The sequence below is a fragment of the Pinus tabuliformis genome, chromosome 7, assembly GCF_031772625.1.
Source record: "Pinus tabuliformis cultivar Carrire ecotype Pingquan chromosome 7, CPIR1, whole genome shotgun sequence".
In the NCBI taxonomy this organism is placed as follows: domain Eukaryota; kingdom Viridiplantae; phylum Streptophyta; class Pinopsida; order Pinales; family Pinaceae; genus Pinus; species Pinus tabuliformis.
This window is the reverse complement of record NC_142293.1, coordinates 2,033,774,288-2,033,802,281: the sequence shown is the minus strand read 5'-3', so window position 1 is coordinate 2,033,802,281 and position 27,994 is coordinate 2,033,774,288. Positions and strand designations below refer to the sequence as shown.

Below are 27,994 nucleotides of genomic sequence, written 5' to 3'. Positions count from 1 at the left end.
TTGCTGCGTCAAAGGGCTGTCTCAAACCCTTCTAGAACATCGTATAGATTAGGGCATGATAGGACTGCGTTAGGGTATGTTGTTAGGCCTCCTCCATCGTGTTAGATCTCCCTTTCCTCCTACATCTAGGGCTTCTTCATTAGGGCAACGTAGAGCCTAGGGCACTCCCTCTAGATAGCGTAGAACCTTCCTCCATTAGGGCAGTGTTATCCCTTAGGATCTCTCCTCTCACCAAAACCCAAAGACAAGTAGACTTTCAAGGCACCTCTATTTACACTAAAACGTTGAGCACATGAGGGGTTTAATTGGTTGTCGGTCGACCTTGACGATTGTCCCATAACACAAATAAATTCATATCTTCATGAATACTTATCGGAATCGGATGATCTTTAGATCAAATCCCACACCTCGCAATGAGAGGGATCCAAGAAAAATATCAGCTGCCATTAATAAGATGACCCACATGGAGTTTGGCCCTAGTTTCCAATTTCAACAACGTACCCAATTCTTTTAACCAAGGTTGAACAAAAATGACATCAATCTTTGGGTTAAACATAATTACGACAGGAAATTGAGAAATGCATTCATAGTGGTCAATTATTACTTGTAAATCATTAATTTCATATTCTTCGTCACTAAAAATATTTTTTCTTTCCCTTTTGCTTGACTCTGGAATTAATAGTTGATTCGCCAAATTAACATTCACGTAATTTTTCCCAACGCTTGTGTTGATAGCGATATTAATCTCCTTCCCTTGGGTATTCCATCTTAAATTAATTAATCTACAATCCACAATTGAAAGGTCGTTATAGGAAAAATTTCCTTCCTTAAACTTGATTTTTCTCGACCTTAGGGTTTTAAAAGTACCCCTTTTAATCTTTAGAATAACAATGTTTTTTTTTAACTTAGCACATTAATATTAAAATAAAATATCATTTTCTATATATATATATATATATATTGGACACCTAATCCTCTATGGGTTGGTGTGGAATGTGAACAGCCACCGGAGTCCAAGAGACATTGCAAGATGAATCCAACAGTCATCTACAATGTATTATAAATGAACATCTTATGAATAGTAACGGCAATCTAATGTTTATCATTCATATTCTATGTCTGTCATGTATGTGTTTAACATGGTATCAGAGAGGGCGATCTCCTGCCTGCTCATATTTGAGCCACTATTTTTGTGGCCTTTCTTTGCCTATCAGTTTTGTTGCCATCCAACAGACCTACCCACTCAGCTCAGCCCATGAATTAGATGCCATCCAACAGACCTACCCACTTAGCTCAGCCCATGAATTAGAAGAATTATTAATGTTAATGTGGTACCATCATGTCAGCCATCAAACCAACAAACACTCCTCTCTCTCAGCGAAATCGCAGTAAACGCTCCCTTGTTAGTCATGAAATCCCAGTAACCGCTCTCCTCCTTGTGGGTTCTGACAGAGGTAACATCCCTTAGTTTTGCCATTCCTTTGTCCTAAGCAAACCTGTTCTTGTGACTGTAGAGGAATATTTCTTGCTCTATCCTCTACGAATAATGGAGCATGATTTATGTGCATTGAATGGTGCATTCATCTCTGTGCGAATCCTTATCATTTCTATGATAGATTCCCAAAATCCAATAACCATTTCACCATGCACATGTCTATTTCCCTGGTAAATGTGCTTGTTCCTCGTCTCCTACAAGCTTAATGCTTTGCTTGTAGCTCAACTGTTCATTTGGTATTACACAGTCAGCCCCCATGTTAATACCGCCGCTTATGGCTTCAGCTTCACCATAATACGCTCCATACCTCTCATCCAAAACACTCACACTAGTTTCCAACTCCCAATTTACGCTGGTTTTAAATACCTCCCACCGGCAGCTTGATTGTTTTCTCCCTCAACAACATATAACACGAATATAATATCTTCCCCCAAACTGCCCGACTGTTCTCACCGCCTCCTACGTTGAACGTGATTCCATACTCCACAGTCCACAACGCTCCTCGATCCATACGTTAATACCTCCGCGTTCCCAATCCCGGTATCCTACCACTGTCCACCAGATTTCCTTCCCATACCACCAGTTTTCGTTTTAATCCTGTGTTTTTTAATACATACCGTCGGTCCACCTACCACAGTCATACCATTGCGCAGTCATACCAATGGTGGAGCGTGGAGTGTTGACTATTACCTCCAATGCAATAATTTTGTCGGTCCAATCATGGATTCATTGCAAATTTCCAAATGGATCGGCCTTTAGAAGCTATTCAAGAAATGAAAAGACAAGAACGAGTTTATATGGTGCAATTTACATGTGTTTAGGTTGGCGATAGGACGAGCGTAATGTGTATATAAATAAACATGAGTATCATTTGTGGTGTGATACTTACTGTATTTGTAAACAATTAAACTCAATGTCACTCTGACGTTGTAACACCGGACGATTTTTTGAGCCATTCGTTCTTGTGTCAATCTCATAGTTAGCATTTTCCAGCGACTAAAGCTATTAGACTTATGTTCGATTCATGTGGAGACTTTGATGAGATGGATCAAGTAATATTCTACCTTCATCTCAGTTTCATGTACACCACACGGTCCTTGCTCATGCAAGACCGGTGACCCCTGTGATCTTTCGCACAGAATTCACAGCGTCCAAATCCAGTGACGATTGAAGACAAATTTCCGAAAGGTCATGAATAATTTGTGCGCTTGGCTATACATTGTTTACTTTATCTCTATGCGTTGAATTGGTTTACATATTGAAGTTGCATTGTTTTTCGGTGATGAATGTTGAATGGAGCGTTGAAACCATTGCTGGCTTTTTTCATCATCTGTGCATACACTGGTCAAAACTGTGGTGAGTTGATAATTAAAGCTTCCTATTGTCAATTAACATTGTGCGTTGAAGACCTTGAACTGTGGTGCTGCGTTAATTAAATTTTGTATTCCAAATTGATTATCCGTTGAATGCGTACGCGTTAGAGTGTTCATATAAGTGTTGCACACTTATATATGGGGTGGTCAGAGCCAATGGATTGATGTTATATGCCATAGTTCCCGCTCCTTATATGTATATAACCAATTCATTGCAGAAGTTTGTGTAGCAACATTCTAAAAATTGTAAGTTGCTAGCTATCTACTTTTACAAGTATATTTGTGGACATTTGTTGACCTGAGTTGGTTGAATAATGCTGAAAGTTCATGGCTTATTGAGATACTGAAAACTCTAATCAAATCCACCCTGAAAGCACAGTCAAAATTAACAAAGCCTCTCTTTCGAACATTCAAACCTGTCTGTAAAATGCATAGGAAAAGATGGATTTTTTGCAACTAGAATCTCAACTTCAGCAAGAAGAATTAAGACAGAAGAGTTGTCATTCTGAATCTATTTTTGTTCAGAAAATTGAGACAGACTCCCATCCGCTCCCAGTACCAATCTCAAGAGCAGAGTTGCACGCAAAAGCAAAAAATTCATCATATGCTTCCCAAGCCCATCATCTAACCTTAGGAAGAGCTTGTCCATAACAAGCACAGAACTGGTCTTAGATATGGCAAGGATGTGTCCTTTCATATTCCAGACTATTCCAAGCCCATTCAATTTCAAAGTATTAGGTTTCTTCATGGCGGTTCACCTTCACCTGTTCCAGATTCTGTTCCACATTCGCAGTCAAAAGTTGTTAAATGCCAACACTTTGACCGAGTTGGCCACATATGAAAGATCATTGTTTTGATCTTCATCCATGTGAACACTATCATAAAACCACTCATTCTTCAAACAGATGCTTCAAAAACAAGCCTCCTGCAAGAACAAAGATTCATCTTAGATAGATCGCTTCTTGGCAATGGGCTTCAACAGCGAAGAGGATATTTCACTCATACAACAGGATTTGTTCTCGAATATTGAAAAGTCTTGCAGTTGAGCTCTCTTCATCTTCTCACCTTGTATCTGACAGGGGGGAAAGTGATGGTCATCTACAAGCTTCAAAGCCATATCAAGCGAGCCTGAGCCACAACCTGCCATACCAGATTTAGAGTTGTAGCCAGAGACAAAGATGCCCCTGAGCATGCCTTTAGTTGGTGATGCCTCTTCAAGGAATTGAAGACACTTCCTCTAGTAGAAGACTCCAACTTCTTGCCAGGTTTGGAAGAGTTCCAGGAATTGCATTAAGCATTCCAGAGTTGGTGGTCATCCTTAAACCATCACAAGTCGAGACCTCCCTTTTCAGGTTGAGGTTCTCCCTTTTTATGCGGGGTGAGACCTCCCTTTCAAGGTTGAAGGTTTCCTTATTCAAAACATGAGGAGCACTTCCTCTAGCAGAAGACCTCAGCTTCATGCCAAATTTGGAAGAGTTCCGAGAATTGCATGAAGCGCTCCAATGTTGGTGGTCATCCTTAAACCACCCACCTTATACCAACATTTCAGGGAGCACATTCAACCTAGTGCCGCCATGCATTTTTGCACATTATGTATTATAGTTCTCCTCTTGACCTCATACATACCCCTTCGAATTAATGTGGGGAATGTTGGACACCTAATTCTCTATGGGTTGGTGTGGAATGTGAACAGCCACCGGAGTCCAAGAGACGTTGGAAGATGAGTCCAACAATCATGTACAATGTATCATCAATGAACATCTTCTGAATAATAAAGGAAATCTAATGCTTATCATTCATACTCTGTGTCTGCCATGTATGTGTTTAACAATATTTATACTTCAAACAATTAAATACTTAATATCCTCTCTTTTTTAATTTTTAAATTATAATACTCTTTCTTTTGTTTTTTTTTTTAATTATGTATAACATTAGTGAACCGAAACTTATCGTTGCTCAATACTTTAAATTTAGCATCGCTCCAAACTGAAACTTTGTCCCTTCTTAATCCGTCGGACATAGCGTCACTCACACAATAGAATATATTTTCTATTATTATACCTCCCGACAAATATTGACATTTTTTTTATTTATTTTTAAATTCTTCAATATAAACTTTCTCCTCTTTTAAATAATTTTGACCTTTTTTATGCCAAGGGCCAATTGGCAAAAAGTAGAGTAACTCCAAGACTAGTGTAGCGAAACGCTTAAATCACGATGATAAACAAGGTTGACGAAAAATTTATGGCCAAAGGTCGGTGATCAGAGAACGTGGCTCTGCTAACAATGTAATGAACAAAGTTCGTATACGCAGTGGAGTAAGCTTCAAAATACTTCGAAAAAAAGGCATCCATTATAAGACAGTAATTGTATATTGAATATTGTATAAAAGAATTGATGTGATGATTACAATGAGGGTGATGGCTTGCTTATATACCCTAGACAGGTGCCCTTTCATGAATGGTCATGTCTCTAAAGCATGCCTATTCATTACTAACTAGCTAATTATTAGTTAATTAATTATTATTTATTATATATTTATATTTACATTTATTATTTTTATATGAATTATATTCATAACAACCACCATATTATTAAATCAACATAACAACACTAGCCATCATGGGTCATTATCAGATAGGGCAACCAAATATCACTTCCTCCTTCACAAGATTTGCATGATGAATCATAAGGGTGGGAGGTGGGTAATTAAGATGACCATGTATCAAAAAAAGGAGTCATGGATGAGGAGGGAAAAGAAGAATCCCGCTTACGCCACTAGATCCTCTCTTGCAACCAAAGAATGGAGGATTCAACAATCGAGCTCATGAACTTTCACTGAAGAGCAACCTTAGGCATACAATCCTCCAAGTATTCTTCCTCATCATTAAAATAATCAAGATGATCAAGGGTGATAGTTCCCTTTAGATGGAAATAACCTTCCTCAACTTCTTCATTGTTGTTGAAAAGACCTTCTTCTTGGAAGGCAATTGCCAAGTCTTGGATGACCTCTTCAACATGACCCGTTGGTCCCCAATACTTGAGAAATCCTTCAATCAATACCCCAATAGAAGGGATGCTCTTTGGTCTGCATTATTAAAGCCAATCCCTTTGATCTTCCCCAAACAAATTAATGAAGAGCCACATGAGAGCATTGTCATGAACCATGTCAATCTCTGAGGTATACTCGAAAATTTTAACAACATCATCCACAGCTAAAGAACAATCAAAATTGAATTTTGGGACATTCTTCATATAATTTGTATCCCAGCGATTTGGATATCCAAAGCATGGAACATCTCATGCAAATCCCAAGCAACCATTTCCTTGACTGTTGCATAGAAAACCAATGGGGAGTCACTAGGGGGAATTCAAAAAGCCTTGAGAAATACTTGCTTGAACCTACAAGCATTGGATATTGGAATTCAATGAAGAACAAGGGTTTCGTTCTTCCAATGGAGTCGCCAGAAAAAGATTTATCTTGTTGTTAAGGATGAATCTAAATATTCAAATTTCATTAAGGTAGACTCACTTCGTCCCCGGCAATGATGCCAAAAATGTTGTTGTAAAATCTAGCAGGCCTTAGAGAGGGGTACCCTACAAGGCTAACACTGGACCAAGTGACTGTTATGAATATAATTCATAACAAGTAAATAATTAAAATAAATGTAAATATTAAATAATCAAATATCGATTATGTTAAATAGTCATTAAGTTAAGTGAAAAGGCATGTCTAAAAGACATACCCAGTCACGAAAGGACACCTACTTAGGTGTATATATATATATATATATATATATATATATATATATATGTGGGTCCTCATTGTAACATTCATCACTTGTACATTTTTATATATAATAAATTATTATTAGAAATACCTCTTGTGTATTTTTACATTCAAGCCTACAAGCTATCAGTTTTGATGCTTCAGTGGTATCAAAGCCATGGCGCACAATATAATCATGCGGGTCTTTGAACATTGTTCGCCGCACAATGTGCCATTACGTTCAGGTCCTGATTACGTTGAGCAGTTTAGTAAAATTCAAACAGCATTTCAACGTTTAGAAAAATCATTTGTAGAAATTAAAGCATGTCGAAAGGAAATCAATAATAAGGAAGATAATAGCAACAACGAAGAAGACATTGAAGATGATGAAGAGGAAAATGTGTAAGAAGAAAAAGAAGAAGAATTTCATCAAAATGTTGATAATGATGAATGTGAAAATGATACAGATCAAGATGATGATTCTAATGATAATGAGGATGAAGATGAGGTCGATGAGGACTATCTTGACAAACAAGAAGATGAACAATATCATAACAATGAGGAAGATGGCATATTTGAAAAAGAAAAAGTGGATTATAGGAAAGAGGAGGAAGAAAACTATGATCAAAATGATGTTGAACATGTTGAATTGGGATCTTCTCAAGGTGACATGAATGACAATCAAAATGGGCATATGACAACTGAAGATGAAAAGGCTAAAGAAGGGATCGCTAGCAAAGGAAGCATCAAAGAAAATAATAAAGACATACAGAACAATGTGGGAATCTCAGAAGTATGGGGATACATAACCTCAACATTAATCTCTACCAGTAATGAAGTGTCCGAGAGCACCAGTGATAAGGAAACATGCACAAGCTCCATCATTCTGAAGTTCAAGGTCCAGTTCCATGTACATAAAGAGTTCGATGAAGTTTTTGCTGTCAGAGAGCAGAGTATGGACATAGACTTGTGCCTGGCTCAGCGAAGGAATGAGATGAACCTTGACAAGGTTGGAAGTCCATTATGGAAGTCCCCATTAGTGAATGACAAAGCAGAGCTTAAATGGACATTTTTCGATGAACAATCGCAAGTCCAATTTCATGGATTTTATGCACAGACCACTAGGTCCCAAGTTGAGGTAGTGCATAAAGTATTTGATATGAGGGGTCCTCAAGTGAAGGTGCTGACAAATCTGGAAAACTTGGATGTTGAGAAGATGATGGGTGCAACAAAAGGAAAGCATATTGTAGTCTTTCTAGATTATGATGGGACACGTTCTCCTATTGTAGAGGATCCTGAGCAGGCATATATGTTGATACGATGCATTCCACAGTACAGGAAGTTGCAAAATATTTTCCAACTGCAATAATTAGTGGGCGGTGCAGAGATAAGGTATATGATTTTGTGCGACTAGCAGAAATATATTATGCTAGAAGCCATGGGATGGATATTATGGCACCTGCCAGAGCTTTTAATGCCTCAAAGAATGGTTCTAAAAAAACTAGAGATAAAAAGGGTAATGAAGTTGTTCTCTTCCAGCCTGCCAAGGAGTTTTTTCCCATGATAGATGAGGTATCTAGGTTATTGAAAGAGAAACTAAAGAGAATACAGGGTGCATTGGTGGAAAATAACAAATTTTGTGCTTCAGTGCATTTTCGTTGTGTAGAGGAGAAGAACTTGAGTTTACTCATAGAAAAAGTAAAAAGTGTGCTCAAGGACTATCCTCTTTTACATCTAACCCTTGGGAAAAAGGTTTTAGAGATTCGTCCATCAATTGAATGGCAGAAGGGAAACACCCTTGAGTATTTACTAGACTCAGTAGGCTTATTAAATTCAAATAATGTTATGCCGTTGTATGTTAGAGAGGACCGAACGGATGAAGAGGAGGGTTCTGGTGGCTTTAATACCACAAAAAAAAAGAAAGTGTCAGAGGAAGACGCAAGCAGGGAACTCTGAAACATTGCTTGGGACACTAGGTGGTGTGATATAATGGCATTCATTTCAGCATATCGACGCCATCTATCTATATCTACTGCATCTTCCTTGATGCATGGCATATCATTTACATACAACAGATCACTTTCGACAACTTTTAGAGAGGAGAGGGACACATTTGGTCCCATCAATGTACCAACAAACAAATTATGGGGTGCACAGACTCAACGGTCACTGCAAAACTTTGAAATTGGTGGAGAGCGTGAGAAAATGCCTGAACAAATTATACAATCATTTGGTGTTCTAAAAAGTGCATTGCTAAGGTTAATATGGAGTATGGTCTTGACCCAACCATTGGGAAAGCAATAATGCAAGTTGCTCAAGAAGTTGTTGAAGGAAAGTTGAACAGTCATTTCCCTTTGGTCATTTGGCAAACTGGTAGTGGGACTCAAAGTAACATGAACGCTAACAAGGTGATTGCAAATCGCACTTTTCGTTGGCAAAGACAGTATGATGGAGTCTGTGGTCCCCATATCCAGGTCCCTCTGCATGCATGGGATGGGCCAACTGCAGAAACTTCTATGACACTGCTTGCACTCTTTCCATCAATTCATGATTCGGCTTTTGGGTGTATTCTATTGCGCGGCTCTGTTATAGCTACCATGCACACGTTGTTAATAAAGTTGGTTATCACGTTGTCATCCCCTATCTTGCTGTCAAAATGGTGTGCCGCCCAAAGGGTCAACCGTTGTGAAGGTTCTGAGCGTCGTTCGTTTCCAGGATTCGTTTCATAAGAATTAAAATTGGCGTAATATACGGTGGACAAGGTATACCGCACAGCGTTTAAATATACAGTGGAGCCATTCGACAGACTTCTTCCCTGCCCGGCAGATTCCACGAAAGTGTAGGTTACATTTTTTAACCAAATGAAGAGAATGTGAAGAGACTCATGAAGCATTAACATACGAAATTTTGAAATGAAACAGAGGCAACCTCCACGTCAAGCGTTGTGTCCCCAGATACGTCATATACCGTCACGGTACCGATGACATGTTATGTCAGACGGGGTCGATATATGGTCAATGTTATATATAGATATTTGGTCAATCTATACTCGGACATAGATACATTACTATAGCGCTAGTGCCATCCTATAATCACATTATAAACTAAATTAACATTTAATGGCGAAGCAGTTCATTGCCCACCAAGGGTTAGGACATGCAAAGGCTCCTTCTCATAATATGAAGAGCAACATGTGCTCAAGAACCAGATGATGGCCATAATGAGTAAGGTAGAGCTCATGCTAGGTTTTTGCCTGCGTGGTAATGTGTATGTCCCAACCATCTTTCACATTTTGATCTTCTTCTTTTTCACGTGTCGCCATCATATGCCATTTTCTTGTTCTTTTAGCTGCATCAACCTCCCACGGCCAAGTTTCGAGCCCTACCTAGATATGAGGATGTATGGTGTCAGATCGCGGGATGCCAATGGCCAGTTGAACCCGAAGAAGGGAGGTGGACTATAGGGTTTGTAATGTGAGATAGAAAGTGGTAAGCATGGAATAGGGAGAGATGGGACTACGCTATCTCAATCGGGGATACCCAAGTAGTGCCCCTACGATACCCACTGGGCCATTCGGGGAGGTCCATTGGACTAGTATGAAAAATTAACCCCCCATTTAATGTGAGTGAACATGTTAATTTTAGGAAACAATGGTATGTTCTATGCTTTAGAGCAATTTTAATTCAATTTCTTTATTAGCCCAGTATCAATATTCAGATTAGCAATCACATCAACATGATAGTAAAATGCAGATAGAACATAAACATAAACAGTAGAAGACAAGCCAAGACAAGAGGACATAAGATGTGGGACCAGCCAAGGACAATCCCCAATGTGGGGAAACCCTTGATCAAATATTCTTTTAGTCTTCAATAGTTCAGGAGAGAGAGATAATACAATTCATAAATCTGATAATTTATAACAACAACAAAAGAACCCTAACCAGAAAAGTCAACGTTGGTCAACATGGTAGATTTGACACTCAGCGAATCGGTCAACTTCACCCTCCAAACAACAAGATAAAATAGCCCTCAAAACAATCAAATTTAGCCCAGTCAAAGTCTAGTCAAACAGCCCACCTGCGGTTAGCCCTAGCTACAGTCAACGTTGGTCAACACTTGGTCAAACTTTCCAGAAATTTTCTCTCCTAAAATTTTGGCCTCCGGAAATTTCGCTCTCCTTAAATTTCGGCCTCCTGAAATTTCGCTCTCCTTAAATTTCGAACGTGTGGAGAGAAAGAGGACCAGAAATCCGTACCCAATCAATGAGGAGAGAGAGAGAAGTGTGAATATGAGTGTATCCAACTAAGGCTAAGTCACCTTCTATTTATATGCAACGTTGAGGATGAATAGACGTGACTATTGAGCTTCTGAGCCTACATAAGTTTGTTGGTCGACCTTGTCAATTTGACCATAATCAAAATAAAGTCATAGCTTCATTTGTATATGTTAGAATCAGATGATCTTTTGATCAATCCTACACTTCTCGGAGAGAGTAATCCAAGAAAAATATCAGTTGTCATAAATAAAATGACCCATGTGGAGTTTGGCCCTAGTTGCCAATTTTAACAGAACAAGATCACAGTCAAAACCCCTCTTCCTTCCAAGTTACCCCATAATCCATGTCAAATACCCAAAATACAAACAAGAATAAGCACCATATTTCAAAATGAATAAAGTACCTTTTGATTAAAAGCCCACCTTCCAACATGTGCTCTTGCCAAATGGGTGAGGAAACATATGGTTGATGCAAGTGACAGAGATATGAATGGGACATCGTCATCGGCTACTAGTGGTTGTCAAGGATTGCTGGCTACCAGCTAGATGAGATGATGGGAGAAAAAATTTCTCCTATGGGATCACCAACATTTGGTGGGTAACAAATCCTATATATTTTATTATTTTTGTATTTTTCTTTCAAGAGGGAGACTATAATCTACTAGGTTGAGATAATTTCCAATAGATTTCCTTTGAACTAGCTAATTATCTCGAAGACTCATGACAACTTATTTGTTGACACTAGATAGCAATAGTGTTTTTTTCAATGACCTACCCCTTATAATATGAATTCTAAAACAGAACTAGTGCAATTCTAGTATCCCATTTTATGGAGGCACAGTGCACCATTTCACTTTTTCCTTGTCTAAGATAAATTTATCAAGGAATTTAGATATATTCTAACTAGAGTGGAACCGTGGAGGTTGATTCAACAAGCACAAGATTTCCTGAGGGGAAAAGGAGTATATGTACAAGAAGACAACAATACATATACAAGGCTTTATGGGTATCAAGACAGTCCCTTGTTACTCCCTGTTTTTATTTGTAATAGATATTTTTTGCTGAAGTATGTAGACAGTATTGCTCTTGGTCAATTCTATTTGACAGGAAAAGAAGAAGCAGTTTATGACATTACCTTTCAAAATTGGAGACGTGGTTGTGAAGAATTCTTCACATTAGGCAAAGGTATCTGAGACCTTGAAACCTTTCAATTTCAAATAGGTTGGTTCTGCGCAAGGTTTTGAGACTGACAGATTGTTTTATCAACATTTATCATTAGTAAGATATGGCAACTTGTTTACTAAGATCGCAGTGGGAACTAGAGATAATGAGGTGTAGTAGACATCAAGAGAAAAAGATAGAAAAAATTACACAGCATGATGATTCAGTCACACAAGTCGGTACTAATTCAGGAGAAAAGAGGTTTTTGGGGGTTTTTTTGAAGCCAAGCTTTCCTTTCCCGAAGATTTTGTGAATCAACCTGCTTTACTTTCCCTCCCATATATTCTTCTACATATGCCTTTCCATTAGATTTTCCATGTGTGCTCAGTTATGCCTTTCTCATCTCTTACAAGCTCTTCATATTGTATTTCAATTCCACAGGAATAAGGTTCCTGCTTGTAATAAAGCAAATGTAGTTTAAATACAGTTTATCTATTTGTCATTTAGGAGGTTGTTTCAATTTTCCTAGGAGTTTGACTCTTGTCCTTGACAGGAAAAAAGATCAACAGAAACCCAAGTCAAGGCTTCCATCCTGGGAGGAAACGTGTCTCAAATAACAACCCTAAGACTCCTAATGATTGCCCACTTTCCTACCTATCTTGCTACTATAACCAACTCCCAAGAACATTTGAGCTTAAAATATGTGATCAAGTGAGATTTTCATCCAAGAAGATCTTGCCAAGAAGAAAGAACAACTTCCACCTAGCTCTAAGGACCCAAAGCAGATTTGCAAGAAACCTAAACCAAAGAAAAAGAGTGCAGTTAGACCCAATCCCACCCCAATCAAGGGCCACATCATAGAAGTCAACAGTATCTCTACGAAACATGGCCCCAACCACCATGGGGTCCGGGGATAGATAAGGTAGAGGGAGCCCCCTTATCTTGAGGTTCAATCCCCCTGCAGGACTAGTGTGCTCCTCCACGAGCTTAGACTGCACCACTTCCTCAACTACCACAAGGGGGCAGAGGGAGCTTTGTCGTTCCCTTGAACCAATGGTGCCCATGAGTTGATGTGAGTTTCAGTTTCTTGTTTAACGTTGGCCTACTGGGTTTTGATATCCTCCTATTTGTTTTAAGGTCTCTGCATGGTAGGCGTCGTTCGGGGGGTCAAGGGATTCCAGCAACTTGTTTTCATTCAGCAATTTATCAAGAGATCAATTCCAGCTTGCAGATTCTGCTTGAGAGAAACATCATTTCCCGTTGCACCTGTTCTAGCAATTTAGCCAAACTGTCCATTTGGGCAGCTAAAAAACAGGTTCTATTGAGAGAGTTACCATGCTGTCGGAATCAAGGCTGCTCCCCTGTAGATTGTTGTTCTGTTGTGTTTTCATTATGCAGGTTAGTGTTCAGTTGTTTCCCAGTGTTGGATCATCCCCTTTGTTTGACTGCTGCTGTGTGGCTACCGCCATCAAAATCCTAGTCATACAGGAGGGTGAATCTGCAATTTAAGAGAGGCTGGCACAGACTGTAGGTGAAAAGTGCCAGACCAAAGTGGGAGGGGGAGTAATGGGAGGGCCATGAAAGTGATCGTGGAGAGAGGGGAGGACGCTGAGAGGAAGGTGGGGAAGCGATAGATAGGAGGTGGGTGATGAGAGGATGAGAGAACATGGGGGAAAAGAGGGGAAAATGAGAAATAAAGAGGAGGAGACCAGGGAGAAGTGGTGGATGAGGAAGAAAAGGGGGGAGATGGCAGGGAGAGGGGAGGAAACAATGATGAAGAAGAGGTTGCAGAGCTGCGATATTGTGGGACATGAGACCAGATGATAGGAGGGCTATGCAGCAGAGGGCCATGGGCTGTAAGGGCCATGCAACAGAGACCCAGGGGCCAAAGGTTTTGCAGCAATGGGCTGAGGTTACGTATCACAGGCAGCAGGTGATAAAACAATCAGCAGGTATCATGAGCATTGATAGAGTGTAGAGAAGTTTCCAAACGTGAAAATCCAAGTCATGGAGAAAAACCAATATTGACCCAATCAACATCACAACTCAGGGAGATGCAACTAATCAACCTCAGATGTCATTCAAGCGATAACAATGACAATGAAAAATATGAAAATGCCTAACATGTGGGATTATTAACAAAACAAGCCTCACATGCAAAATACTTTCCAAACCTGCAAACCAATTTGAATTAAAAAAGAAATAAATAAATAAAGTCAATTTATCTCGTATAGCTAATTTCAAACCAAGAACATACCCATGTGTGTCTCACTTTCAACTTGATCATCCAGAATGCCATTTGCAGTATGAAATCCATGCCTATTACTTTGTATGTACTGAAGAGCAGTCTTCATTGACTTCATTTCTTCAATTTGTCCTTCGACAGACCGCAGCAGGCCCTCAAAATATTTCCTATCTGGAACCCCATATTAACCAAACATGAATTGAAGCAATATATATACAGCATATTATAAGCTTCCTCTACAGACAAGGTAAATGGAAATATTTCCTATCGTTTATGTTGAAAAGCAAATAGCATCAATGTCTGACCTTCAATTCTTGATTTGACCAGTTCTCGGCTAACATTAGCTACCTCAGATGCTGCCAAAGCAGCAGCTTTTGCAGCAGCTGCAGCTTCTGCGGCTGGACTTGGCTCTAGAGCCTTCTTCCGCTCAGTTTCATCAGCTTCAGAGGTTACTTGTCGTATCCAAGCTTTCAATTTTGGAATAACTGCATTCTGTCAAAATACATACCACAATGTGAGAGGCAACAAATAATTAAATAGAAATTATTTCAGACCAAGTTCAACTTTGAATCACATCCAAACACTTTCAGTATATTTCCATGTGCATAATAAATACGATAATAAAATACCTATCAAAATTCAAAGTCTCATTTGCTAAGTAATAATCCTTCAATTTTAACAGTACAATAGACCTAATTATTTGTTAACTAAATTGTTTTCCATATTTGATTTTTTTCCCTTTTGAGTTTTGCTCATATTACTAATTAGGGTTTTTCGTTCCTTCTAAAGTTGGCTTTCATTTTCTGCAACATAATGATGGGATTTAGGAAAAAATATGAACTGCCATTAGACAAGCACAAGAAAAGCATGACCTTGAACAACACACCGGCACCAGCACCTGTTGCAGTGAGCAATCCTACAGCAAAAATCATATGCGTCCAGTGAAAACGGGTTGGTTGAACCAATGGGGCCGTTGGTGTTGTAACTAGTGGAGCCACCGTATGCTGCAACGTTTGAACTGGGGGTTGAGTTTGCACAGTACTGGGAGGTGATGATCGTGTATCTGCAACATATAATACAGAACAAAGTAGTCAGCAACCTGTCTCAAAAGAGTCGATGACAATTTTGGCTTCCTAAATCCAACATACCATCAGGAAACAATTGTTCCCTTATATTCACTAACAAACAATTTATGATAACCAAGACCCCCAATGCTTCATCTTCAGACAATGAATTAAAATTATATAGGTGCAATATTTAAACACCATAATGCTTGAATCTCCAAACTTACTTACCTTGACTTTGAACAGTTGCTTTAGCTGGTAATTCATTAGAAGGGGGATCCTAAATTGCATAACAAACAATTAGCCAACTACATCCATGCCTTGTTTAATCAAAAACACTTAAACAGACATGTTTCAAATCTGTAACCTGTTGGAATGTAATATCTTCCAGTGTTTAATGACATAGGAATAAAACCAGATGCAGCTATAACAGGCTGAATAAGATAAAGCCAACAACTTTCTTACTGGCACACGCCGAAAAGCTTCATCAATCTCCTCCTTTGTTAAACCTTTCCTCTCAAGAAATGAGCGCCGGTATATGACTGGAGAACCACGTACTTTTGGGTGAGATAAAAATTTGACTGCATTTTGAACCTGTTCTTCTCTCATAGGCTCTGAATTTGTAAATGGCCAGTTACCATCCTTTTCCTTTGAAAGTTCTCCTTTTGCTTCTGGAACTCCTTCACCTTCCACCACTTTTCCAGACTCACCTGCCAAAAATGTAAAATTCAGATGAAAAATTTTAAAGTAAGATACATGATGGGAATAAATTGTCCAAAAGAATATAATGAATAATATCATGTAATGTTCTTGTGGTCAAAAGTAACATCCGAACCATTTACAAATTCAAATTTCATTTCACACATATGCACCAGCAACTTTGGGAATTGGATTTCATCTAAGTATTGTTCATTTCATCCTGCAGATTATCACCATTGCCTTGTAACCCTACCAACTCAAACCAAATCTCTTCCTCACCAAATGCAAAAGCAAGGCTGAGTCATGAGAAGGAGATAGCAGAGCTCTTGCACTCCTGTTGTAAAATGATTGGAGGTAATGCATAGACAGAGCAAGGCAAGTTTATTACCAAGCCCATGCAGTTAGCCAAACCTCATCAATGTTGCTCGGCCTTTTGGCTAGTTCCGTGCTGGCAGGTGCCTGGTTTGAATCTCCTTGAATGAGGCCTACTAATCTACAACAATGAGTTTACTATGGATGCCATCAACAATTGTAGGGATATCCCTTGTGTTTCCCAGCAATGTTTGCCTTCGAAAAGACTATTACCAGTACACAACCTACAACTAATTGGCATTGGCTTAATTGTAGAAAATCCGCAACTGCTCTAATGAACAATCTCAAAGCTAGTTTCTTTTCATTAGGACACAGCTTTTCTCTACTTATTTGCAGCGGAATAGGAAAAGAAATAATCACAGTCACTCAATAATCAAGACACAAAAAATATTCTAGGGAACCCGGGAAAACCCTTTGCTTGTTTGAGAATTTTATTGATAGAAGAATGAGCAATAGATCTCTTACAATACAATATTATTTCAACAGAAAACACAATGGTTCTCCCTGCCTGAACTAGGCTTGAAACACCTGTAAGTACCCTGATCCTGCCTCCCTATTTCTATGCACATAGACTGCTCCTATTATTTAGGGGATTCTCCCTAAATCTTTGAGCAAATCCCAAGGGAAATTCCTCCTCAAATCTGCACACAAGCTTATTGCACGCTTTTCCTCTCACAAGCTCACACACATAAACCTGTGCTCTCTATTACTTTGTCTCACCAACTCGTGCTCACAAAACAATGATGTACAATGGTGCCTTCGTCCTCCTTGTAAGCAATTTGCATAGTCTAAATCTGGCAAATTGTATTTTAGGAAGTTGACTTGTGATTTATGAGTTAACCAAAAGTGCAACTGACTCATGTAACACATCTTGTCTCAATTTAGAACTTGAAACCCAAACACTTGTCCTTCTCCCAATCAAGCTCACACTAGAAGACAACAACTAAGCCTTCCACTGCTGCATATAAATCAAACTGCTTCATGAATTGTCCTAACTTATAGGAATTCGTCCTAAATTTTAGGAACTTGTCCTAACTTTTAGGAACGTGCATGCTAAGGAAAATTGCTTCTTGGTCTCTTTGACTAAGACACAAGTCAAAGAAGGACCTTTGTCGCCACTATTTTCAACACTCCCACTTAGCGAGGAAAGTGCTTCTAGAAGAACCTCGTCCACCTAGATCTCTCTCCAACACTAGCATGTTCTTTGTTGCTACAACTGCTCCCTCTAAACTAGAAGACTTTCTTGCTTTCTTCTGCAGAACCTGATCTGAAGACCTATTTTTTCCCACCATATTTTGTGAATCCATCACTTCAGTCATAAGTGCCATGTACCCTATGTACCTCTATGGATGCTTCCTTTTGTTGAAGTGATACTGGAAGATTCAACTCCCTTATGATCTCCCTTAACCCCTTAACCAAATCCTCTGCCCAATTGTCTCGAACACAACCTAAACTGGGAGTCTCTGACTAAGTGGTTGCCTCCACTCGCCCTGGGCTATGCTCATCATCCTGTTGATCAACCCAACTGCCAACTATATTAGACTCAAACTGAGATACTGATTAAGGCTCCATCTTGAGAGCTCTATCCTGCCCTCATTCAACTACCGTTTCTCTACTTTGAGCTCTCCCTGCCTTACTGCTCAAGGTTGCATCTGTCTCTACCTACAACTTGTAGAGATTCTTCACTCTTACATCCATCTGCTCAAGGTTGCATCTGTCTCTACCTACAACTTGTAGAGATTCTTCACTCTTACATCCATCTGCTTCTTACATCGCAAAGCTAAGTGTTGGAGGCACACCTTACCTTTGTTGAAGATGATAGCATATCCCTTGTCCTCAAGGATAGCTACCAAAACAAGATTATGCCTCAATCCTGGAACATAGAGAACATCTCAGAGATGAAGAGGATTACTCGACTCCCTATGAAAACTGACAGTACCAACTCCTCTAGTTGCATGCTGACCATCATCTCTTAAGCTCAATATGAAACTCTGTCCTTCTTGTTAGTTTTTGTAGCATCGGATGTGTCCTAGAGACGAAATTTGGTGGAGAGGCTAGAATGCATGAGATCTCCAAAACCTAGAAATCGTTCTGGAAATTCAACCTAGAGATGATTTAATTAGATTATTAACCAATTTTTTAATGTTTCCTAAATCTAAAGTAAATTGGTTAATTAATCAAAATTAATTAAGTCAAGGTGAGAATTCTTTAGAAACTCACACGGATCAATCTAAAAAAGATGTAAGCCATCGATTAAGATTTAATCTTGGTTGTTGGAGTCCCAACAGGAAGATACAAGGAGCGATTGATGTGGTGATGGAAAATACACTAGAGTCACTTGGAGAATTCGATTTTCCAGAGTAACAACAGTCAGTTGTCGGGGACTTCAAGCTTCAGTGAGGAAGCAAAGAGAGTGAGGGGCAGAGACAGTGATCCAGAAGAAGTTTTCCACATCCGAAGAGGCAGCAGCAACGAGGCCGAGTTATTCCCAGTGAGACAGTGTAGAGGATTGCGCAGTTGCTTCAGAAAAGCAATTCGATTCAGCTGGAGGAAAAATCGATTCAGCGTTTGCAAGCTGGAAAGTGTGAAAATTTATAACCTGGAATTCTACTGCATTAACTGATTTATTTCACCTACTTATTTCTCACAATAAGTTATTTATGAAATCCCTTCAGCAAACATTAAAATAAATTCTACTGCAGTTATCACATAATTACATAGAGAAAATAACAGTGATATACAAGCACAAGAACCAATCACATCAACGCAGTTGTTTTTGGACAACTATCCCCTGAAAAAACCCAATGTGGGAAAATCGGTGCAGCAGATGAGGGTTTTATTAATCTTCAGCGATAATTGTTTTACAATGAATGATTTTACAGAGAAACTGAGAGAAAACACCTAAGGCAAGGTTTATCCCTCTCCTGGAAAAATTCTGACACCCCAGAGACCCTTCTTCCACTTTTGCATCACTCTACATCATTCTCTGTCCCTCTGCGTTAGCCAGCGTGAGGACTGTGTCTTCCCTCTCTGCGTTGTCTCTCAATACCCCTGCATCACCTCCTCCTCAATCACTGACTGTTGTTGATACCCTCATCTTCCTCCACCCTGCAACTCTCCCTCTGAAATCGATCTCCTTCTCTTTGAGAATCGATTTTCCTTGGGATACTGAGTATCTGCAGGTGTGTCTCCAAATAATCCTCAAGCCTTCTCTTATACTTTTCTTATTGATGAATCAACGACCGAGATTAAGTCTTTAATCAACAACTAAGATTAAAACAGACTTGATCCTCGTCTCTTAGAAGCTTCTCACCCTTATCTTTATTAACACCCATTAATATTTTTATTTTCCTAAGTTTAGACTTAGGAACCCATTAAAAATATTAATTATTTTAGTAACTCCTCATTCGGGTGGAATTTCTCCAAATGATTTATGGGTCTTGGAGATCTCATGTATTCTAGCCCCTCCACAAATTCTCGGAGCTAGAGCACATCCGATGCTACCCAAAATCAACACTCCCTCCTAGTGAGCAATGTGCTCTAGCAGTGCTTCCCAATAGAATTACCACACTGATCCATGGCATCAATCCTCTGCCCCTCATCTACTGTGTTGTTGTAACCTGTGTTGTTGCCCATGACAGTACAACTGTCACTGCTACATCTGTACTGCAACTCCCTCTGAATATGTTGCATCATGTTGTCCACAGCACTGCCATTGCTATCTGCTGCACTGCAACTCCCGATACTATATGTTTCTGCTACAAAAATGGATTCTTCACCATCACCATCTTCTCCTTGAAATAAACAAACTTTGTTCTTCCTAAAGCCTTGGTGAAGATGTCTGCCACCTATTCTCCTGTTGGAGTGTACCTCAACTATATTGCTCCTCGTTGGACACAGTCTCTCACAAAGTGACACCTAATATCAATGTGTTTCAACCGATTATGAAATACTAGATTCTCATAGAGCTTGATGCAACTCTGATTATCACACAAAATCTTGATCGCTTCGATCCTTCTCCTAAATAGATTCACAAGCAATTTCCTAAGCCATATGGCTTCGCATGAAGTTGTGCTAGCTACCATATATTATGCTTCAGCTGAGCTCAGAGCCACTGATTTATGTTTTCTACTACACCAGGAGGTCATTCCTGATCCAATGTTGAAACAGTACCCAGTTGTACTTTTCCGATCAACTGAACTTGCAGCCCAATCTGCGTCAGTGAAACCACTCAACCTAATGTCATTGCCTTAGGTGTACAATAGTTGATGCTCGATTTTTCCTTGTATATACCTAAGAACATGTTTGGTTTTTGTCCAATGCACCCTCTTGGGTTCCACCATGAACTGACTGAGGGTGTTGACAGCGTAACAAAGGTCTAGCCTAGTATTTAACAAATACATTAAGGACCCTCTAAGCTCCCTATACAAGGTGGGATCAACGTCTTTATCTTCTGATGCATCAATCTTCTTCCAGTTGGTGATCATTGGCTTAGCCATAGGTCTACAGTCCTGCATTCTGAATCTTTTCAAGATCTCTGTAGCATATCTCCCTTGTCCAAGGAAGATCTCACCCTTCTGCTGCAAAACTTCCAACCCCAGGAAATAATGCATCTGTCCCAAATCCTTCATTTCAAATTTAGTGGCTAGGTTCTTCTTGCAGTCTTTGATGAGCCTAGATGATCCTGTCATGAACAGATCATCCACATATAATACCAGGATTAGAGGCTCATTCTCTACAACAAGATAGTAGAGATTAGGATTTATGTCACTCTTGACGAATCCCATCTTCTGCAAGTAGCCATCAATTCGACCGTACCATGCTCTAGGTGCCTGTTTAAGCCCATACAAGGCTTTCTTCAACCTGCATACATGACATTCCTTTTCATGTGTCTCAAAACCCTCTGGTTGTGTATACTTCTTCTTCTATCACCCTGTTCAAGAATGTTGTCTTGACATCCATCTGGTGAATCTCCCACCCCATCTGTTGGGTCCCTATAATACTAGTGATTACCCCATTACTATTGTAGTTATACCCCTTATTTATATTGTTGTGCCCCTATTACCCCCATATTGTTATTTCTGTGCCCCATAGAATCCCTCTATTGTTATTTTTGTGGCTTTATATTATTATTGTTAGGTCGGCTGGATTATATTGTGACTCCTTAGACTCCTATATATAGAAAGGAGGTTTTGTCATTTGTATCATCAAAGAATTGTTCATTTATGTAATGTAAAGGAGGTTGCCCCCTCGAAGAGGCTGAATTCTAAGGCGTTGATCTATCTTTTCTATCTTTTCTTGAGCTGGTTTCATAACATTTGGTATCAGAGCTTTGGATTCTAGGGTTTCGCTGCTCCAAACAGGTTATCGTGGAATTTTCGCTATAACTTTTTTTCTATGACGTTTCAGAAGTCGCAAAAAAAAACCCATTTGAGAAGAATTGGCGCTGAACCTTGGGTTCGAATTTCAGAGCTTTTCGCGCGATATTTTCGGAGATATGATTTGAGGAAGTTGGCCTTTTTGCAGACTCCTGAATTACATTCAAAACAGGTGACCTGGGGAAAATCGTCATAACTCTCTCTCTGAGGATCGGATTGTAATTTCGTAAAAAGGTACAGAAAGAGGACAGACTGTAGTTTCTTGTGTGTGTGTTTCAGATTCAAAGGTTGAAACAGTGACTCGTGGCACGTCGTACAAGTTCGCTCTACTGAACCAGTCTAAAAGCAAGTCACTGTGGGAGATTTCACATAACTCTTCCTTGGAGAATCCAATTCGGCTCAGACTTGTGGCATTGGAAAGAGGACGCAGAAGGCTACTACAGGTAGCAATTTCAGAATCGGATGATCCGAAATTACAGAGATACATCAGATTCAATATCAGGCTTCTATAAAGTGAAAAAAGGTGTGTAGTTTTTTTTTTTTTTTTTTGTAAGCTTGGTTTAACGGAATTCAAAGGGCATAGTAAAGCATTATTATCGGTAACTGATGCCCCGAGGAAAGAAAATGCAAACACCTAGTAAAGAACCTGAAAGCTCTAGCATGACTCATGAAGAAGAAGAAGAAATGCTACATGATATATCAAAATTACAAGAACAAGTGCAACAAATGTCACGCTCACAAAAGCTAACAGAAGCTAAGATAAGTGGCGTGGAATCTAAGATAAAGGGCATGGAAGCTAAGATGGATGATTCAAAGACAGATTTGAAGAGAGACATGGCAGATTTGAAGACAGATATGGAAGAATTGAAGAAGTTGCTACAAGAAAGGGTCACTAATGGTGAAAAGGTAGTAAAGGAAACTAATGATGAGAACAAAAGAAATGTTAATCATGATACCATAGACGCTAATGTTGGATTGAAGAATCACCATATTCCAAAAATCGATATGAGGAAGTTTGATGGCAAGGATCCCGCTACATGGATATTACAGATGGAGCAATTCTTCGATCTCAATAATGTGCAAAATGCACAAAAGGTACGTATGGCAACTTTATATTTGGAACCAAATCAGTTTGTATGGTATCAATGGCTTTGCTCTCGTAAACAATTTATCACTTGGGCAATTTTTACGGAAGAATTGATAGCACATTATGAAGATACAAAAAGCAACACTTTTTTTAGCCAATTGATAAGTCTCAAACAAAAGGGTTCAGTAATGGAGCACATTGAGGAGTTCCAAAAATTGAACATAAGGGTAAAAGATATTCCAGAGGAGCATAGGATTGATGTGTTCATAGGGTCTTTAAAGGATAATATCCAACATGATGTTCGCTTTTGGGAACCGGATTCATTAGAGAAGGCATTCAGGTTAACAAGAAAAATGGAAAGCAAAATTATGGCAACCAGGAAGCATACCACTCACAACTATAAAGACGGAAGTGTTGTTGCCCCTAGTCTTCCACAACCTATAAGGTTGACACCACAACAATTGGAAGAAAAAAGAGCAAAAGGGCTTTGTTACAGTTGTGATAGCAAATACACTAAAGGTCATAAGTGTGCTGAGAAGAAATTATTCTACATAGATTGTGAAGAGGAAGAAGAAAAGGAGCAAGAAAGGTCAAAAGTAGAAGATATACTCGAGGAACAAAGCCTAGATGAAGAACAAATAAATCCGACCATATCTTGTAATGCATTGGCGGGAATTACCACTCCTCAAACCATCAAGATAGAAGGACAAATCAAGAAGAAAAAGGTAATAGTGTTGATTGATTCAGGAAGCACCCACAATTTTATTCATTGTAGGGTAGCAAAAGAATTGAATTGCTTCCTATATCCAGCACCAGAGTGTCAAGTGATGATTGCAAATGGAGGAACAATAAATTGCTCTGGAAAGTGCCATAATATCAAGCTATCCATGGGAGAATATGTATTGACTAGCCCAATGCTTTCCATTCCAATGGGAGGTGCGGATGTTGTACTAGGAGTCCAATGGCTACAATCCTTGGGTACAATAGCTTTTAATTTTCAAGAACTTTTCATCAAATTTTCTTCGGAAGGAAAGGAAGTTGAATTAAGGGGTATTGCAGGGAAACCAGGAAAGATAATCAGCTCTCATGGTATGACAAAGCTTCTAAGAAAGGAGCAAAGAGGTGTAATTGCACAATTATGCTCGCTAGATGTTTCCACATTGGAATCATCTATTTCTCCAGATCTCCAAAAAGTCTTGGACAATCATTCCAAGGTATTTGAGACTCCCAAGGGTCTCCCACCTATGCGTGATCATGATCATGCTATTCATCTGATTCCAGGAAGTGTTCCTCCAAACATCAGGCCGTACAGATATCCCTATGTCCAAAAAAGTGAAATTGAACGTATGGTTGCAGAAATGCTAGAGGCTGGTATAATTCAACCGAGTCAAAGTTCTTTCTCAGCTCCAGTAGTATTGGTGCACAAGAAGGATGGATCATGGCGCATGTGTCCAGATTATAGGGAGCTCAACAAGCTCACTATTAAAGATAAGTTCCCCATTCCTGTTATTGATGAATTACTGGATGAATTGCATGGATCAATTTACTTCACCAAGTTGGATCTTCGTTCGGGATATCATCAAATCAGAATGAAGATTGAAGACATTCCAAAAACGGCATTTAGAACTCATGAGGGTCATTATGAATTTTTGGTCATGCCTTTTGGCCTTACCAATGCACCTTCAACATTTCAAGGTTTGATGAATTCAATTTTCAAACCATTCCTTAGAAAATTTGTGTTAGTATTTTTTGATGATATACTAATCTACAACAAGTCTTGGAAGGATCATGTTGAACATGTTGACAGGGTGCTACAACTATTGGAGGAGAAACAATTATATGCAAAAAGATCCAAATGTTTCTTTGGAGTCCAGGAGGTGGAATATTTGGGTCATATTGTATCTCATGAAGGAGTTAAGGTAGACCCTAGCAAAATTAAAGCCATTAAGGAATGGAAAATCCCCACATCCATAAAGCATCTGCGAGGATTTCTTGGGTTGACAGGGTATTATCGCAAGTTTGTTAAGAATTATGGGAGAATAGCAGCACCTCTAACAACATTATTGAAGAAAGATTCATTTTCATGGACTCCGGAAGCAACAAAGGCCTTTGAACATCTTAAAGAGGCAATGTGCCAAGCACCGGTCTTAGCTACACCGGACTTCACAAAAACCTTTATTGTGGAATGTGATGCTTCAGGAAATGGAATTGGTGCTGTTCTAATGCAAGATGAAAGACCCATTGCTTTTGAAAGTCGTCCAATCAAGGGAAAGTTTTTAAGCAAAGCTATTTATGAGAAGGAAATGTTGGCAATACTCCATGCACTTAAGAAATGGCGACCCTACCTAATGGGAAGACACTTCAAGGTAAAAACGGATCATGATAGCCTTAAATACTTTTTAGAACAAAGATTATCCTCTGAAGAGCAACAAAAGTGGGTCACAAAGATGTTGGGTTATGACTTTGAAATCATCTACAAAAAAGGGAAGCAAAATGTGGTGGCAGATGCACTCTCAAGAAAGGATGAGGATGTGGAAGCATTGTTGTGTGCCATTTCTATTATCCAACCAGATTGGATAAACGAAGCAAGGGAGGAATGGAAGAATGACGAAGAAGTGTGGGCACTTATTCGAAAGCTACAACAAGATTCCAGTACTTCTGATACATTTAGCTGGCAAAATGATTCGTTATGGTACAAAGATCGCTTATACCTCTGTAAGAATTCCCAGCTAAAACAAAAGATTCTTATGGAATTGCACACTTCTCCCTTAGGAGGGCACTCAGGATTTTTAAAAACTTACCACAGGGTTAAGAAGGAATTTTTTTGGGATGGCCTTAAATCAGATATTCAAAAGTTTGTGGCGGAATGTTTGGTTTGCCAGCAAAATAAAGTTGAAACAATTAAGACACCGGGTCTATTACAACCTTTATCCATTCCAAGCCAACGTTGGGAGGAGGTTTCAATGGATTTTATCACAGGTTTACCCAAGTCTGAGGGAAAGAGTGTCATCATGGTGGTAGTTGACAGACTTACCAAGTATGCACACTTTTGTGCATTATCACATCCATTTAAAGCCAGTACAGTTTCTACTGCATTTATGGAAACAGCTCAAAAGCTACATGGAAACCCAAAGATTATTGTAAGTGACAGAGATCCCATTTTCACTAGAAATTTTTGGACAGAATTATTTTCTTGTCTTGGTACTCAGTTAGCTCATAGCTCATCTTATCATCCTCAATCTGATGGGCAAACTGAAATAGTAAACAAATGTTTGGAAGGATATCTTCGTTGCTTTGTATCTGATAAACAGACACAATGGGTCAAATGGTTGCCTCTAGCTGAATGGTGGTATAACACTTCCTTCCATACAGCAACAAAAATGACCCCATTTATGGCACTTTATAGGTATCAACCACCATCCATCACATCATATTTAAGAGAAAATTCTAAGGTTAAGGCAATGGAACATCACATCGAACATCAACAACAAGTCCTCCAACTCTTAAAGGATAACCTCGCGTTGGCACAAAATAGAATGAAACAACAGGCAGATCAACATCGCAGTGAAAGAAGTTTTGATGTAGGTGATTGGGTATTCCTACGGCTACAACCATATAAGCAAATGTCCCTAAAGCAAGCTAAGAAGGATAATAAATTATCACCAAAGTATTATGGTCCATACAAGGTGTTGCAAAAGATTGGTACTATGGCATACAAATTGGAGCTTCCTGCAGCTTCTCGATTGCACCCAGTCTTCCATGTTTCATGTTTAAAGAAGGTTATAGGTGACAAGCTCCCAATTCAAACAATATTGCCAGAACTTGATGAGGAAGGAAAAATTATATTGGAACCGGAAGCAGTCACAGAAACAAGAACTCGACAGCTACGAAATCGATCAATTTCAGAGTATCTTATCAAGTGGAAGAACTTATCCGCTGAAGATTCCACATGGGAGGATGAGAATTTTATGCAGAAGTATCCAGAACTACTCAAGCGTTGAGGACAACACTTTTTTGAAGGAGAGGGGCATGTTGGGTCCCTATAATACTAGTGATTACCCCATTACTATTGTAGTTATACCCCTTATTTATATTGTTGTGCCCCTATTACCCCCATATTGTTATTTCTGTGCCCCATAGAATCCCTCTATTGTTATTTTTGTGGCTTTATATTATTATTGTTAGGTCGGCTGGATTATATTGTGACTCCTTAGACTCCTATATATAGAAAGGAGGTTTTGTCATTTGTATCATCAAAGAATTGTTCATTTATGTAATGTAAAGGAGGTTGCCCCCTCGAAGAGGCTGAATTCTAAGGCGTTGATCTATCTTTTCTATCTTTTCTTGCGCTGGTTTCATAACACCATCTGTGCTGCAAAGGATATCACGATTCTAATAGAAGTATACCCAGCTACTGGAGCGAAGGTTTCTTCGTAGTCTATCCCTTCATTCTGAGCATACCCCTTAGCCACAAACTTGGCTTTGTATTTCTCCACACTGTTGTCTACAGCATATTTGACTTTGTAGATCCATCTCGAACCTACAACTGACCTATCCTGAGACCTAGGTACCACTTCCCAGACATCATTGACCATTATAGAACTGTATTCCTCCACCATAACATCTACCCCTACTTGATGTTGAACGGCCTCCTGAAAACTAGAGGGTTCCCCAACCTAAGCTACTAAGGCCTGGTATTTGTCTACCTGTCTTCACTCCCTTTTATCATTCTTGGGTGCACCAATGAAGTCCCATGCATCTCGTCGAATCTGTCGGAGTTTCCGACTCGTTCTGCCACTGGGAGTGGGTACATCTATCAGCTCTTCCTCTTCCTGAGATTCCTCTTGTTCTGAAGCTTTGCTTTAGGAGAACTGTTGGTACTAGTTTTTGTTTGTTAAAGTGGTTGGACCAACGGATCGTCCTTTGACTACTCCTCGGAAGGCATTTCTTAGGATTTCCTGAAAGCTCTGTCCTCCGTGAACTTTACATCCCGTCGAACTACTACCTTCCTACTCCCTAGAAGATAGAGTCTATATGCCTTAGCATTCTCGCTATATCCCACAAGATATCCTTT

The 27,994-nt window shown here is 39.3% G+C and overlaps 1 protein-coding gene and 1 pseudogene across 4 annotated transcripts in view; one reads left to right on the top strand and one right to left on the bottom strand.

Moving 5' to 3' along the window:
- LOC149256663 (peroxisomal membrane protein PEX14-like) overlaps positions 1-27,994 on the bottom strand; it is a 205,227-nt gene that overhangs the window by 80,966 nt on the left and 96,267 nt on the right. For all 4 annotated transcript variants that reach the window (XM_089460817.1, XM_089460815.1, XM_089460814.1 and 1 more), the window contains 5 exons: positions 15,850-16,094; positions 15,616-15,664; positions 15,193-15,383; positions 14,626-14,812; positions 14,333-14,491 (listed from right to left, as the gene is read on the bottom strand). In XM_089460817.1, the coding sequence (XP_089316943.1) occupies positions 14,333-14,491; positions 14,626-14,812; positions 15,193-15,383; positions 15,616-15,664; positions 15,850-16,094 (831 nt within the window). The remainder of the gene's footprint in view (positions 1-14,332; positions 14,492-14,625; positions 14,813-15,192; positions 15,384-15,615; positions 15,665-15,849; positions 16,095-27,994) is intronic.
- LOC149256664 (putative trehalose-phosphate phosphatase C pseudogene) lies at positions 7,308-8,593 on the top strand (annotated as a pseudogene).